The sequence below is a fragment of the Athene cunicularia genome, assembly GCF_003259725.1.
Source record: "Athene cunicularia isolate RWA chromosome 1 unlocalized genomic scaffold, athCun1 chr1_part1, whole genome shotgun sequence".
NCBI classification, from domain to species: Eukaryota; Metazoa; Chordata; class Aves; order Strigiformes; family Strigidae; genus Athene; species Athene cunicularia.
The window spans coordinates 71366495-71381962 of record NW_020799091.1 but is presented as its reverse complement, the minus strand read 5'-3'; the positions used below and the strand labels follow the sequence as shown (position 1 = coordinate 71381962).

The following is a 15468-nucleotide window of genomic DNA, read 5'->3' as shown; positions in this document are numbered from 1 at the left end:
CACCTTTAAAAAGAAAATTGCAATAACGTACCCAGGAAAGAATCCATGCCAATCTTTTTCACTGCATACAGTATTTTATATTGGAGAGGAGCTAATTTCCTTATTTAAAAATAACTTTCAATTTTGCCCAGCAGTAATCCTGATGCTTTCCCTAAAACACAAGCACAAAGACTGAAACTGTTCTTAATCATAAATCCCATCATTTAAAACAAAACAAAACCCTCCTCATGCCTGTAAGTCATGTATTTGCCAGTACCTGATACAAAGAGCTAGGAATTTACAATAAAGGATTGGATGGGCAGCCACTGCAATTTTCCAAGTGATTCTTTCGGCAGGAAGCTCTTGTGACAGTAAATTAGACTGGTGACACAGACTTCCTTACAGCTGTTGCCACTCAATGCACACTCAACTGTGGAGTAGTAGATCTTGAAATAAAAGCTCTAGCAAGTAGCTAATGTACAGCAATGAATGAACAGAGCACGTGATAACCCTTAAGTCACAAGTGACTCAGGCCCCAACAAACATTTCTGCCAGAGAAGTGTTCATTTTACCTGTAAGCAAACTTCACTACTATGAAGACATTAAGACTACAGCTTGTTGGTAGACACCACTACATGACAACTAAGCCCTCTGTGTGGTAACTGATCTGTACCCAAAAGCAAGGCTGCTATTTTGTGAAAGTGTAATGAAAATAGTTTGGTCTTATGAATTGGGATTAGGGTGTACAAGCAGCTAGAGGTGTGGGAAACTGATTCCGCGCCCCCCCCCCGTGATAAAGAAAAGTCAAAAACAAGCATTGAGCTAGAAATAAATCTTTTATTTTAAAACAATACAGGTTAATAAATAGATTAGTTATCAGAAAACTTAATAAATAGCCTTTTATAATTTACACAAGGCAAATACAACATGCCTATAACTATTTTTTAAAAAGCAAAGAGAGTAAGCTTGACTTGTAAGCCATTAACAAATCTATATATACATTATTTGGAAGCTAATAAAATAAAACATTTTTATCTAATCTGTAGTAACTATATTGCAATAGCATTGAAGCAACCAAACCTGACACTGTATGTTTGTTGCCATCCACCTTTTCACCATATTCCATTAGAACTATTTTTTACATTCCAGAAAAAAAACCCAAACAAGTAAAAAAAAACCCAAAAAAACCCAAACAAGAGAAAGATCCATAGTTGAAAAAAGATTTAACTTAAAAATAACCCTTTTGTGTAATATTTTCCACTCTGTAGAGCAACTGTTCAAAGCTTTTTAAAAAGATTTCTTAATCCCTAACATTTCAACACCACTGTCTGAAACACTTGGGCACTAGTAATAACAACTGTTGACATCATTGGTGCCTAACACGTTACATGCTAAAATTCTGCATCACTTAAACCCATATTCAGTAGCACCAAAGAGTTATTACAAAGACTAATCTCTGTAAAGAAAAGGTAACAGGTAATAGATAAACATTTGATAACATTTGATTTAACAGTAAAACTTCAGCAGTTACACCATATCAAGATGACAGAGGAAGATCTGTAGAACCCTTGATATTTTATATTTATGAAACAAGAAGGTGAGAGGGGTACAACATGCAAACAACTGCCCATTTAAAGCACCCCATATTTATTAACCCTAAATCTTTCTTCAAATACAAACCCTCTATTTTTTTTTACATAAAAAGGAAAGCTAAACCTTAGTTTCTACTGTTTTAACAAATTAATCCAGTGTTTTCATTTTTCAGTGCTAGCTACTTCAGAAAAATACATGTTCAACGTAAACCAAGATTATTAATAGGAAGCCTCACTTGTCACACTGTGATATGACAGGTTCTTATTAATGTTAGTTGCAGCTCGCTAATAAATAGACTCTATGTACACATAAGAGAGTCCTGGAAAGTCAATACAGCAGATAACTTGTTTAGATATTTTTCTTTTTTTTACGTATTTAAGGTGTAACAAATTCTTTTTTGGTTGTATCAAAAAGGTTTCTATTCTCCTACTGAACATTTGAGGGATTTTTGTGTTTGACACCTAATAAAGATCGTGACTGACGCATGTAAATCCTCCATACACTGAAGGGATAATGATCAAAGAACTTCAAGTGAGTACCAAGTAAATATGTTTAACAAGTGTAATGGAAGCCAGACATAGAGAGTGGAATGCCTTTCATGCGGATCTGAATTTTATTCAAACACATCCCACCACTGTAATGAGTCCACTTTTTGTATGTATAGCCTCTCCCACTTCTACTTTGGAATTAGAACTGAAGTCATCTGGCTTGTAGCTGTCAATAGACATAATGCAAAGAGAACACGAAAAGGGCAGACCCATGAGGGACACCAAAGCTCAGGAGACAACTATGCACATTTGCTCCCTGAGATGATGGAACTTGGATATCTGTCTTATTCAAAGTGCTTACTTGTCAAAGGGGTGGGGAAAAAAACCCAAAAGAGGGAACAGCTAAAATTCAGCTTCCACAGTGCCCCCTCTTAAATTAGAGAAACAACAGGACTAAAAAAAGGTAAGACACCTAGAACAAGGAGGGCGTGGGATGGAGAGGGGAAGAATCATACCAACAGTGACAACAGAAAATGCTAATATATTTCTAAAGTTAGAACTGAACCAGATCAGGTGCAGCAGAGCTCAAAAGAACACTGCTACACACTGAACAAAGTAGCAAAAATAAAGGTGTCCATTATTTAGCATTCATGATGTAAAAGGCTGTAGATGCAAATGATGTGTGCAAGGCCACAAGAATTTCTTTCACCTTATGTGCTGGCTTTTGACATCTCTGTTTTAAACAAGGTTAACTAGACATTTCTAGAAGGCTCATCACGGATGAGGAGCGGCTGGGGAGAAGAAACCTATGCAGACATTTATCAGCTGTAAGGATGGTCAGAGGACTACAGAACATGGCTGCTACTTTATTCTTACTCTGCATAGTGAGTACTTATCAAGTAAACTTGTGTGTGGTGCAGAAAACAGCAAGGTTTAGACAGGGCAGTCAAGTTATTTTGGATCTAGTAGTTACTAACAATTTGCATACGCACCTAACGTACTAGGATAGGCACTTTCTAAATAAATAGGAATTAACTTTGAAACAAAACAAAATAAACAAATGTGGCCAAAGGAGGACTAAGATGAGACCACAATCATTTCCATCCTGAACTCAAGATTTTCATGAAGTCTTCGGAGATTAAAGGATAGTACAAAACCAACACAACTCGTGAATTCCAGATATGAATTTTGAAAAGACAACTTGACTGTTTCAGAAAACAGTCAATATTGTTTTAAAAAGTAGGTCACTATGGGTCTCAATCTATGTACAATTCCAGTTTCAATCAGAACAAAGGGAATTAATATGAAAAAACATAACTGTCGTCTGAGAACCAAGATACCATCTTCCAATCAATAATGGACAGAGGTTAGTTTTAACTGGCTTTCATAGTCCAATTTCCCTCATCTACAGTTCTCAAACTTTATAGAAACCATACACAATATTTGAAAATCTGTAAAGATGGACTTTTCTCTTTCACCAAGATACCCAGTTTCCATGCTGGCCTATAACGACATACATCTCTGCTAACTCAGTCATTCCCCCCAGTCTGGAGTTCCAAAACAAGCTTCCAAATAACATAGTGGGGCTCTTACTCCCTCGGAACAGTCCCTTCAGAATACCACATCTTTAGGATTCACTGTTCACAATTATTGCTGCCATCAAAAGGGCTTATAACACCCCTCTTAAATGAAATTGGAGGCTGAGTTTTAAGGTAACATTAATTCAGGTTAACAAAAAACATTGCAAGAGTGGAAGTATTACTCCCCATTAATCAACATCCTCATAAATACTGTCTTGTAATCATGTTGGGGTTTTCTGTTCATTACAAGAGACGTTCTGAACTAGAGATGTTGAGTTCTATTGTACCCTTACATTTTTGTACTTAAATGGAAACCAACATTCATTACTTTTCAAGCTTTCCTTACAATTTTGACTCGTGATGTTTTAAATACCAAATATAGCTAGAATGTGAAAATTAATTTTTCTTTGACATATCAATATTCTCTAAATGATTTAAACTGAACAGTTCAGAACCATTCCAATCATAGCTTAAGCTGTCTACTACTTGTTAAAATATTATGGCTGAACTGTTCACACGGGTCTGTAAATTACTGGATCTCAATGTATATCCCTGTTAGTTATCTGAAACCCAGCTCTCTGAATGCCTATGCTTTTCAGTTCTTAACCTCCTTTTCTCATGTTTACAAGAAGGTCAGACCTTTTTTTTTTTTTTTTTGAGTGATGAGAAATCTCATGCTTTTCAATTTCTTATTTTTGTGGTCCTTGCTTATTAGCTACTTCACAAAATGATTTCCTGTATTTAGTCACTTAACTAAAATAAAGGTATGCTGGACTGCTTTAAACAAGTCCTCCCATAGATTACCTCTTCCCATTAAGACTATGGGTCTTTCAGAAGCTGTCAAGGCATCTAAGGGTTTCAGTTCAGGTCTGTAAATGCTTCCAAAAATTTGTGGCTCCTGGATGCTTTACATGTTTAGAATTTGAATACAGTCCAATATTATAAACAGTGAAACTGAATTATTAAACTGATATAAGCCATCTGAAACAAATACATTCACATTTATGCAGTATTTTTGGATTACAAAGGCACTGAAATAGTTCCGAGCTGCTTACAAATAAGCCACCATATAGGCAATGAGTCTGTGCATCATTTCCATATCCTTCACAGTCTTTCTGTTTGCTCCCAATTAAAAACTCTCAGATGAATGCGGTATGTCTTAATGCACATAAGTTACAAAGAAAAATGCATACCTGGACACTACCATCAGCTGATAAGTAATTAGTGAAAGATCTTTAAGGGTCCAGTGCTCTGTATAAAGAATTCAATTTAAAACTCCCCAGTGTCTTCACCGCATGGCAGACCAAGTTGCCGAGACAGTCACTAAAAACGAGAAATCTGCAGTCCATGGTTCAACCAACATTTGTCTCAGAATTCACAGCCTTGACGGTGAACACATCGCTATACTGAGATTAACAAATTGTTCCACTTACTTTTTTTCCCCCCCATATTTTAAGGTATACATCACTCATGAAAGGTGTCAGATTGAGTGCATTAGAAACTGATGTTCTCTGCCCACAGGAATGGTACCTCAGAAGCCACAATACAAGCTTTTACACACAGGTCTGTCAGAATATCCCAAAATCTTTTCTGATGCATTGCCTTTTACAGTAAGGAAATACATCAGTCTCTATGCTGACTCAATCAGTGGTTCCAATTAAGGTCATTTATTGTGTTGACTGGGGTACATGGGCAATTGTTCCTTTGAAACTGGATGGAGGCCCCCAATTCATTTCACATAGGCCACCAAATTGTCAGAGGGTAAATACCAACCTGAATCATATTTGAATCAGTGACCTAGAAATGAAAGGCTCTGCATCCTTCCCTGAGCCATCCAGTTTCCCCTCAAAAAATATTTTAATCTGTCTTCATGTTAGGTTTATTTAAATCTCCGATATTGAAGTTGAATTCCTTGAAGACTTGTATAAGAACAATTCCAATAGATACTGTGGTGAATCCACAAGCCATTCCCAAAAAATCTACCACTCCTACATTACTCCATTCCCTGAAAAGGATGGCTGAAGCCAACAGGACTAGGGTGGTAAACACAACGTAGTAGATGGCACCAAACACAGAGGAGTCAAAACATTCCAGTGCCTTATTGATATATCTGAACTGAATGATAATGCTACATCCTAATACTGCCAGAAGTACCAGACAGAGGTACAGAGCCCTTTGACTCGATGGGTTATTGTGAAAGATATCTTGAGCAGCCAGCCCAATGCCTTTCGTGCTGGGAACAGTGAAACTGCCCAACAGAGAGCAAATGCTGATGTAAACCATGATATTAGTAGGTCCATGAGCTGGAGCTATCCAGAAGATAAGCAGGAGAAGCATTAGCAGCACTATGCAGAGATAACCCACAAAAACTGGAAAACAAGAAGAAAACAAGATAAAGCAAGGTGAGAATTCTCAGTCTTCTAAACATTCATGTCATAACCAGTGAACTTCAGGTATACACCACAATTAAGATTTACTACTGAATATAGATCCAATCCAGCTATTTTTTGCAACTGATGCTGCCATGTTCTTTGGGTAAAACAAATCATCATGTAGTAAAATACACACTGTTGCACAACTGAACTGGATTTAAGATGGCTTTTTTTTTTTTATTGTCTCTTCCATCAGGATGATACTCCTTAAAGGCCCCTGTGACAGACAGCTGTGATAACACCTCATTCATAACCAGTTTAATAAAGCATGGTGTGTGGATGCTTAAACATAAAGCTAGATACCATTAAGGTGAGTAGGGAGAGTTGGAACACCTGGGAGGCCATATCATTTAAATTATAGCATCAGTACACAGATTAGAGGGTGACAAACAGTTCCCACTTTATAGTTTTAAATAAATATATTTCCAGTTCATTTTGGTCAGACTGAAATGGTAAATTTAGACCAGGGTATTTGTTTTCTTTTCTTTCTTTGCAAATTTTTTGGATAGATGATGTTACTAGGTTTGAGTTTCTCTCATCTAAAGAAATTAAAGGAAATAATAGCTGGCAGTTTAGCTCTTATGCAAGAAAAATAAAAGTGGGTCTGGCATATATTAGCACTAGTGTGTGTCCCCCAGCAGCTGGTGGGGCTTCACATTCTCTGTGAGAAAGAACAGACATTTCAGCATGTCACAGCAGCCTATTTCTACTGTTGGTAGTGCAAAGAAATCTGCTTGGAACATAATTGGTGTCTAGTATAAACTTTTAATTAAAAAAATGCAGTATTAAAGACAATCAGTATTTTTCATTTTCTATACAACAGCTTAAATTGAGATCCTAGAATTATACCTTTCATCTCTAACTAGCAAGATACACTTTTTCATAATTTAGAAAATTACAAGTTCAAATGGCAATTGTTCTGAGCTTGCTGTGCAGAATAATGTTGTCAAAAGTATCCACATTTTCCTTTCCATACACATGTATCAATAAATCTGACAACTTTCAAGTACAGCAAGGCATAGTTTTCCTACACAAAAGCTATACTGGTTTCCCTCTCATATCATGGTTTCTTCAGAAGTCATTTTTCCTACCTGGTAAAAGCGGTAAGCCTCTTCCTCCTGCATGTTCTCAATCAGTCTCACAAAATCATTATGAGCTAATAAAAGAGCAAAGTACCTGGATTTGTAAGCTTCTCTTCAAGCTCAGCCTGAGTCGTTACACTCTCGGACTTCGGGGAATGGATGATGAGAACAACAGACCCAGCGCAGCTCAGCAAACATCCCAGCTTGCCAAGAATGTTCAGTTTTTCTTTCAGTAAGTAAGAAGCTAAAATGGAGCTTTCACAAAGAGGAAGGAAATTAAAAGTTTGACTACACTCTAAGAGTGATGTACCACATTAATTTCTCTCTTAAAGGAATAGTATGAAAAGTTGGTGGATCTTTGACCACACGTTGGTGGATCCTCAGAAATGCATTTCTGACTTATCTTAGGAAAGATACATCCAGTCTCAGTCTTACTCAAGCCTTGATGTCTCATCTCAGGGGGAAAAAAACCCCACACCAAAAACCCAACAAAAACCCCAATCACAGCACCACAAAACCCCACACCAGATCACCCCCTCACCAGGCATCTGGCACCCAAGCCAGATAGCTACTCATTAACGATTTGGTGAGATCTCAAAGCCCCATTTTTATAGGCACTACACAGTCATAAGATAAAAGTGACCTTTGGTTAGAAAGATCAAAGGGCTCAGCTCAGACATGTAGCTGACCAAAATACAAAAAATTATGTGACCTAGGATAAAATAATAGGTGCTAAGTAGAGCACCATCACCTCACAGTGTATGAAACTAAAGACAGCCGTGAAGCCCATAGAAAGCAATCTACACTCTGAAGTAGATGACCAGTGCAGTCAGATACACAATGCAGCAGCCAGCAGTAGGCAACAGAAAAATCTCGAGGCAATGCACAGCTTTGTTTGTAAAGAATTGTACTTTTTCACTGCGGTAGTTTCACAACTGTAGCTTAGCTATTCACAAAACATTTAGCTGCATATTAAACTCCTTTTAGGAACACTCACTGCCTTTTCTGTTCCTCCCCCACCATGAACATAACATTCAAGAAGCTGGGGCCATGCATATGCAAGAGACTGCCTTGCTTCAAGAAAGGGGTCAAATCCAGTTAAATGAATATCAGCACCAAAAAACACATGTGGGCTGTGGATAGCAGGGGAGAGAAAGAATGTGAGATAAAAGGAAAGATCTACATAGTAAGGGAACTGTGAATAAGAGAATAGACAGAAGAGTCCAGCATAACCACAGTGAGGGGGAAAAACAAATGTTTATTTGTTCCAGATCATAGCGATAGTTAAAGCAAGAGGTACTCAGGAACCCTTGCATCACTATAGCCTTCCACCCCTCCTCACCTCTCCCCCTGCCACTTTGCTGGGAAAAACAGGAATAGGTGACACTATAAGACACAATTAACAGACATCTTCAGAGGTGACAACTTAGTAGAGCCTGACCCCTTCTCAGTGGACCTTCAGTGATCATTGAGTCTATCTGACATTTTACTAAGTAGTAACAACATTCAGATAAGAACAAGAAAAGCAAACTCTCACCCAAATGGAACGCCAAGAGCTCCCAAGGGCGTCACTAGCACAGTTGGGACTGCAGTGTAGGCCAAGAAATTCCCTATTTGACCCAGAGCCACTGCCAAGAGAACCAGAAATAAGCATTTGTAAAAAAAGTCATGAAAACTTACCCAATACTGTTTGGGAAAGATTGACCTAACTGGAAAACAGATGTTACATATTTGCTTAGTTCTCCTAATTTTGCACTTAAACCAAATAGCTGTAATTTGTCTATATTTTTAAATCATTTTTTAACATAGGATTTATATTTGCCACACAAGAAGATCCAAGAGGGCACAGTAAATCTCAATTGCAAGTTCTCTTAGTTGAATATAAATAAGACTATGAATTAGATACACTCATGGATTACACTCAAATATCTCAATATTAAATTCAAATATTTATATGAGGAGGGCTAAAAGTATATATAACCCATAATTTCATTTTTAGAACGTGCATACGTGTAACACGAATGCACTTGGTTGTAGTTCCTAACAGCACTGTTACCTTTTTAGAGGGGGAAATAAGGACAGTACTGAGGAAAGGAATCTACTAATAAAGTACGAAGCACATGCGTAAGTGCTCTTCAATACACAGCAGACCACATCAGATTTTTCACAACACTATATAACATCAAAAGTAATTCCTGACCACTTCAAAAAGAACAGATCCCTGGCAAGTCACAATAACAGCCTCACAATCTTTTTTTTTTTTTCCCTTTCTCCCAATAAAAGCAAATTCCAAGACGTACCACACTATTGCACATCACAGCTGTGATAAACAGGTCATGCGTTCAAGTTTTCAGTTAAAAAAATAAAAGCTGGATGGTTTTACAAGTGCTGGCAAGTTTGTAATAGATCAATATGATGCTTGCATAGCTACAAGGTGTGTGGTAACTGGCAAGAACGTTGAGATTGAACACAAACTAAATACAGCTCAAATTTCCAGTTGATGTTAAGAACCATTATCAGCATTTAAAAATATTTCAAGAATCCAAGCTGTCTTTATGTTCAGGCTGTCAATGCCCTCAACTATCAAATATCATGACCATTATCCTGTTCTTTACACCTGCAAAGCACAGTGCAAACATTAATTAATTTACCAAATTAGCTCACATTACCAGTAAAGCTGAAGACCTGTGTAACCTACAGGAAACGCGAAGAAGACAAACAAACCTACAAGACTGCAAAGTGTGGCAAAATTACACTAATTCAGTTCACTGGGGCTTTTTCTACATGAAGTAGTGAGCCAGAGAAGTTAATGAGCAGCATTTCTAGAGCACAGAGTCAGTGATAGTCTCACTGCCCCTGGGAACAGACTAACTCAGCTATCTGCCTCAGGCTTGGTTTTCAGCAGATGTATGTGGCAACCTTGGCATTATCATCAAGGCATCCTAAGGCACTGGGGCAGATCTTGCAGGGAGGATGGGGCACAGCTGGCATGCTCTGTTTCTGCAGATGACATACATTTCCAAGTGACTCTGACAAAAGGTTGCTTATTTTGGGGGTCAGATGCCTTAACATTCTGTTGGAAGAACCCTAACAGATGGCAACAACAGCGATCCATAAATTAGGTCTTTGAAGCTTCAGTTAAACTGCACATATTGTAAGGCAACTGAACTTACCAGAGGTTTTCAGTACCACCATGAAGTAATAGTAACAGTCTCCTACCACCACAAATGAGAGACCAGGGCTAATTAAGCCCAATTAAAAAAAGGATCTCAGTAATTGTTACCATCTACCTGATGTTGAAGACCTTCCCTGTCAACCTATCTATTTGTCTCTGGATAGAAGTCCTCTCCTGATACATCAACGCTGTAAGTCGAGACATGGCTTCAGTTCTTGAAGGCACACCAAGCTTGCTAAAGGAGTACCAATATCCCCAAAGCTATTGGAACACAAAACTTGATGCACACTGACATCTCTACAATAGCAAAGAGACCAGGAGTAGATCCATACAGCAAAAGATATCTGCTCTATGCATGTCAGGGGACTAACTTCAGGCTGTCCCATGGACTGAAAGTCTATTTGCAGCTGGTGTGCGTTAGCCATGTTCCTGGAGTGCATCTTCCAGCCTACTTTCATCTTAAAGTCCAGTTCAGGAGCTCCAAAACCACTCCACAATGTGAAATAAAGCCCAATTCGTGGAAACAAACAGATTTGCTTCATAAATGTATTCTGCACCTGCAACAAAACACTAACATAGATGTATCCACTATAAAATCAGCCACATCTACACTGCTATCAAAACCTGCACTGAAACTAATTAATTAGCCAATTAATTAGTTTAATACTAATTGAAATACCTGTACACATGCTGCAATCACTCTTTTGACTACAGTGTAAGAAAAAAGTCCCTTAGAAGAATCTGTAGCCCTTCCTTTGAAGTCTTCAGTAATCCAGTGGATCCCAAGGCCTCAAAATGGTTAGGCAGTGTTACGCTCAGTCAGCATGTCAACACAGAAATGCTTGTTCACCATCTGAACAAATATTGTGAAAACAAGTTGATAGAGTTTATGTGGGTTTTATTAGTCATCCATACTCCAAATTCCCTGCTTGAAAATATTATGCGAGATAACTGGGGATATTGCTAGTTTCCCAAACATCACCTTTCTCTGCATCCCATAGGTGCCTACCCGGCCCTTGCTATTGCTCTTTGTGACTCTGTTGCAATTCTGAATCTGTAATATCCTTAAGTAATTCTTCCCTTGGTTTCTTTGTAAACTTACTGGGACTTTGTTTTGAAATACCTGCACCTAGCTACTGGACAAAAGCCAACTGATACCATTCCCTTCAGCTGTTTTGCCTTCATTCAATTCAGTCAGCTCTTTTAAGCATGAAATAATTTTCTCTGATTCACTGAGATAAACTCCTGTAATAAAACCTCTCTTATTTTAACTCCTTCTGGAACAACAGTGATTAATGCACAGATTTATTGCTACTTAGGCAATAGCAATAAATCCTCTGGGCAAAGGAGGAAGCTGACAAAGAACTACTTAAACTCAAGCTAAATTAGCTGAGGAGTTTCCTCTGAAACAATGTTGGCTTCTACACTTGCTATGAACTTAGTTCTTCAAGGAATTTATCAGTTTCTGTTCCTTTTGCATAGCTTGAAGATGACAAAAACAGAGACTTACCTTGCTGCCATGAAACAAGGGGCACAACTGGACTCACATACTTCTCAGCAACAGCATCGGAACATTTCCAAATAATTCACAAAATTGGGTTAGACTCTAGAAGTGGGGTATGATTTTAAGCTTGGGGGTACAACTAGGGCTGAACTGCAAGAGGAGAAAGATAGCTGCTCCCCATGCTCTAGATTCACATCAAAGAGTGAACTTGGTGTGAGCAGGGTTTACAGAGACACTAAGAATAAAATTACACTGATCTCCTATCAGCACCACAAGGCTTCACATTAATCTTGTAGATTAAAAGCAAAACTGAAACTGTATCTGTCAAACTAGAAATCAAAAAGGACTTTTTTTTTTTAACTGAGGCTGGCTAAGTGCTTTCTGATCTAAAAAATAACATGTGCTCAATAAGCCCTTTTGTGCAGAGCAACAATTTCTTATTCAGCTTTGACTTTTATTAAAAACTGAGCAGACCAGCGCAATCCAGAGACCCAAACCATGCAGGAACCCAGAATCAGAGCAGTGCATGGCTGCCAAGGGCTGCAACTACCAAATGGTTTGGCAATGTGGAAAGATGTCCGATTCAGGTTTGCCCCAGCTCTTTGCCTTCTCAAACATTGTCAGACACAGTAGCCAGAGTGAGAGTGCAACTTTTTCTTTCAATAAGAATCAAACCTTTTAAGATACTTACTTGCAATAGTGCCAGACCACCATACTATATCTGTTAAGTACGAAGTACCTGAAAGAGGAAGTATTAGAATTATTAGAATTAGTATTAGAAAAATACAACATTGCAATATTGGGACTATGAAACAGAAAAACTTCAACAGTCTCAACTATTAAGGATGTTCACCTTAACTCTGTTCTCCAAGCAACTGAGTGGGAGAAAAAAAAAAAAAAAGAGAGAGGGTGCTCAGATTTGGTCCAAGTTAATGCGATGCCTTAAGACAGTCTAAGTCAGAAGTTCTGATTTCCATTTTGAAGTACCTGTGCTAATGTGATATTACATAGAAAAGCATTCAGAATGTCACCAAATGCTTCTGAGTGTGACATTAAACATACAGATTAGAACTACTATTAGAATGGGAAACCTATGGAAACAAAACATGATTTGGATCAATTAGTTTGCTAATATGACCTCAGTGAAATTCTATCAGAGACACTGCAGCAGAGAAATTGTTTTGGCACACAGTTTTGGCAGTACTGTAGCGTGGACCAGTCCTCCAGCATTTGAGCGCTGGAAAGTGCTATGACTGAAGTCTCTCAATTCCTGACATACTATTCCGTTTCAAAGAGAGGAATTAAAAACTCTGGATTGTCCCTTAGTGCCTTCCAAACTCAGGGAACATTATTTTCACTGTCAGATTACAGGCTCTTGCCTTGGGATGTGCCAGAGAAGCCTGTGCACCATATTTTGTAAGTTCTGTTTCTGCAGAACATCAGGGCTAATGACTACTTACTAAACTAAAGCATGGCTTCCACCAAGTAGACCTTGGCATCATGTTACACTCTTATGTTCTGCTCTTTCTAGCAATTCAGCTCTGCGTTTATATGGGAAGATGCTCTCTCAAGAGCTGCTGAAGCAATAAGCAATATTGTACCAATTCTGAAATCCCAAATGAAAGAGAAACACAGTAATCTATAACTCCAGAGATGTATAAAATACTAAGCACTTGGAAATCACGCTATATAATTGAAATGGGATGGAAAATGACTAATGAAAATGGCCAGCTTTAGAGTGGGTGTACTAATTTTTTAGACTTTTGTTATTGCATATAAAATAAAAACACTGTTGGGGGCACAAATTATAGAAAATATTGACTCAAGTAAGATAACTTTGCAAAATATTTGTCACCCTCTGCTGTTTCTAATGAAGCAATGATTACTAATTGCATCAATACTATTGAATCAATAGACAAGTCAGAAAAGAATTGAAAGTGCTTCCTTGTTAATTATACACCACCTACTGAAGCCAATGGAAAAAAGACATCATCTGACACTGATGATCTCGGGCTCACAGTTCCAACTGCTAGATTCAAGGCAGAAATACACTGCTTCACAACATTAATTCAAGAGAAACCTAGGGTATTTGCCTGGATGTCTCCACATTGAGCACGGCAATAAGTAAACTACAAATTGCTCGGCAAGATACACACACACACAAAAAATCAGGAATACCTTCAAAATTGGATGTTTTACAGCTGCCAGGGCTGAAAAGGCAGGCACACACCCATCACCCACTGAACCCAGTGCTCCACTGAAAACTATTCAAGTGTAATTAGACCCAACTATACCGCAAAATAGAAACTTCCTCCAACTGCCTTGGGATGGAAAGTCAGTCCTTTCTCTCGTGTTTTCTCATTGTTTCCCTTACAGAAAAAAAGACTTGTATTTATGATGCAAACATGATCTCTCTGTGGACAATAAAAATGGATTACAGCCATCTTGGAGGGAGAGGGAGACTATGCTTGCAAAACAGTAGTTTGTCTGAGGCCCTTAACTGTAAGGTCATTGCAGAAAAAGGCAAACTAAACTTGTTAGATCAGGCTGCCAACTGGTAGTAACATCATTGCAAGCTTGCTCTGCTCCCCTGCATCCACCCTGAACATGCTCGATGCAGCGGGCACTGGAAATGGCACTGCTGCTCCAACCCTAACCATCTCGGATACATGCATGTGTATATGTATATTTACATACACACATATATACAGAGGAAATACTCAGCATGTCCTGGTCCCTAAAAAGAATTTTTCATGAGAGAGTTCCCAGAACATGCTCATACACACGCAGACACCATCACCTACAAAACAAATGGCTACTGACCACAGAAATACAAATAAAAGGCCTCATGCGACCTGTGTTTACAACTTTCCCTTCACATAAAAGCATGATACAAAGAACAAATAAATATATTGCATTTTCCTATATTCAAAGCATCAAGATGCAACTAGCAAATGCTATTCAGAGGCTGCATGCTTTGGGGAGCTCCAATTTCAGATTAAAATACAGAAGATCCTCATATGGTGTGAATTTACGGCTTTGTTTTGGGTAGATAGCCCAGTCAGTTCCTGAATATCTCAGAAAACAACGAGGTACGGGATTTCAGTATGAAAAATATAAGAAAAATTGTTTCATGTTACTGGTGTGCCTGACTTCCCCACAAAAGGAAACCACCACGCGACTGATGGAACTGGACGCTTGTGTCCGGGGATGAGCTAGAACAAACAAGTGACAGGTCGTGCTGCTGCTGTTCATGGCAAGACACTGTCTGAGCCAAAGAAACGGGTAGAAAAGTCCCACGAGTACGTGAAAATGCCGCAAGAGAAACCTATGTCCACACTCGCGCGAGCTGAGAGTCCTTCAGCACAGCCCTCACGCCGCGCTCCAGGCAGCGACCTCTGATGTCAAACACGCTTTAGGTGACAAGACTAAGGCCGAGACCCCCGGCCTCCCGCCGGGAAGGTGTCCCCGCTCCAGGTGACACCGCCACCCCCCAGGCACAGAGTCCGCCACGAACCGGAGGTGCCTGTCCTCGGCGCCCGCCGGGGCCGGGCCCCTCGGGAGCCCCCCACAGCCGCGGCCCTTCCGCGGGGGCTGCGCGGGGGCGAGGGGAGGGAGAGGCCCCGGGGGAGGCC

At 39.1% G+C, this 15468-nt stretch overlaps 1 protein-coding gene across 1 annotated transcript; it reads right to left on the bottom strand.

The window, feature by feature from the left end:
* Positions 1–796: 796 nt before the first annotated feature.
* NIPA1 (NIPA magnesium transporter 1) lies at positions 797–11498 on the bottom strand. The gene is made up of 4 exons (XM_026851337.1): positions 11009–11498; positions 8692–8782; positions 7249–7409; positions 797–6009 (listed from the first exon to the last, which is right to left on the bottom strand). Exons 1-4 carry the CDS (start codon positions 11016–11018, stop codon positions 5498–5500), a joined length of 774 nt encoding a protein of 257 aa, XP_026707138.1. The 5' UTR covers positions 11019–11498; the 3' UTR covers positions 797–5497.
* Positions 11499–15468: the final 3970 nt, after the last annotated feature.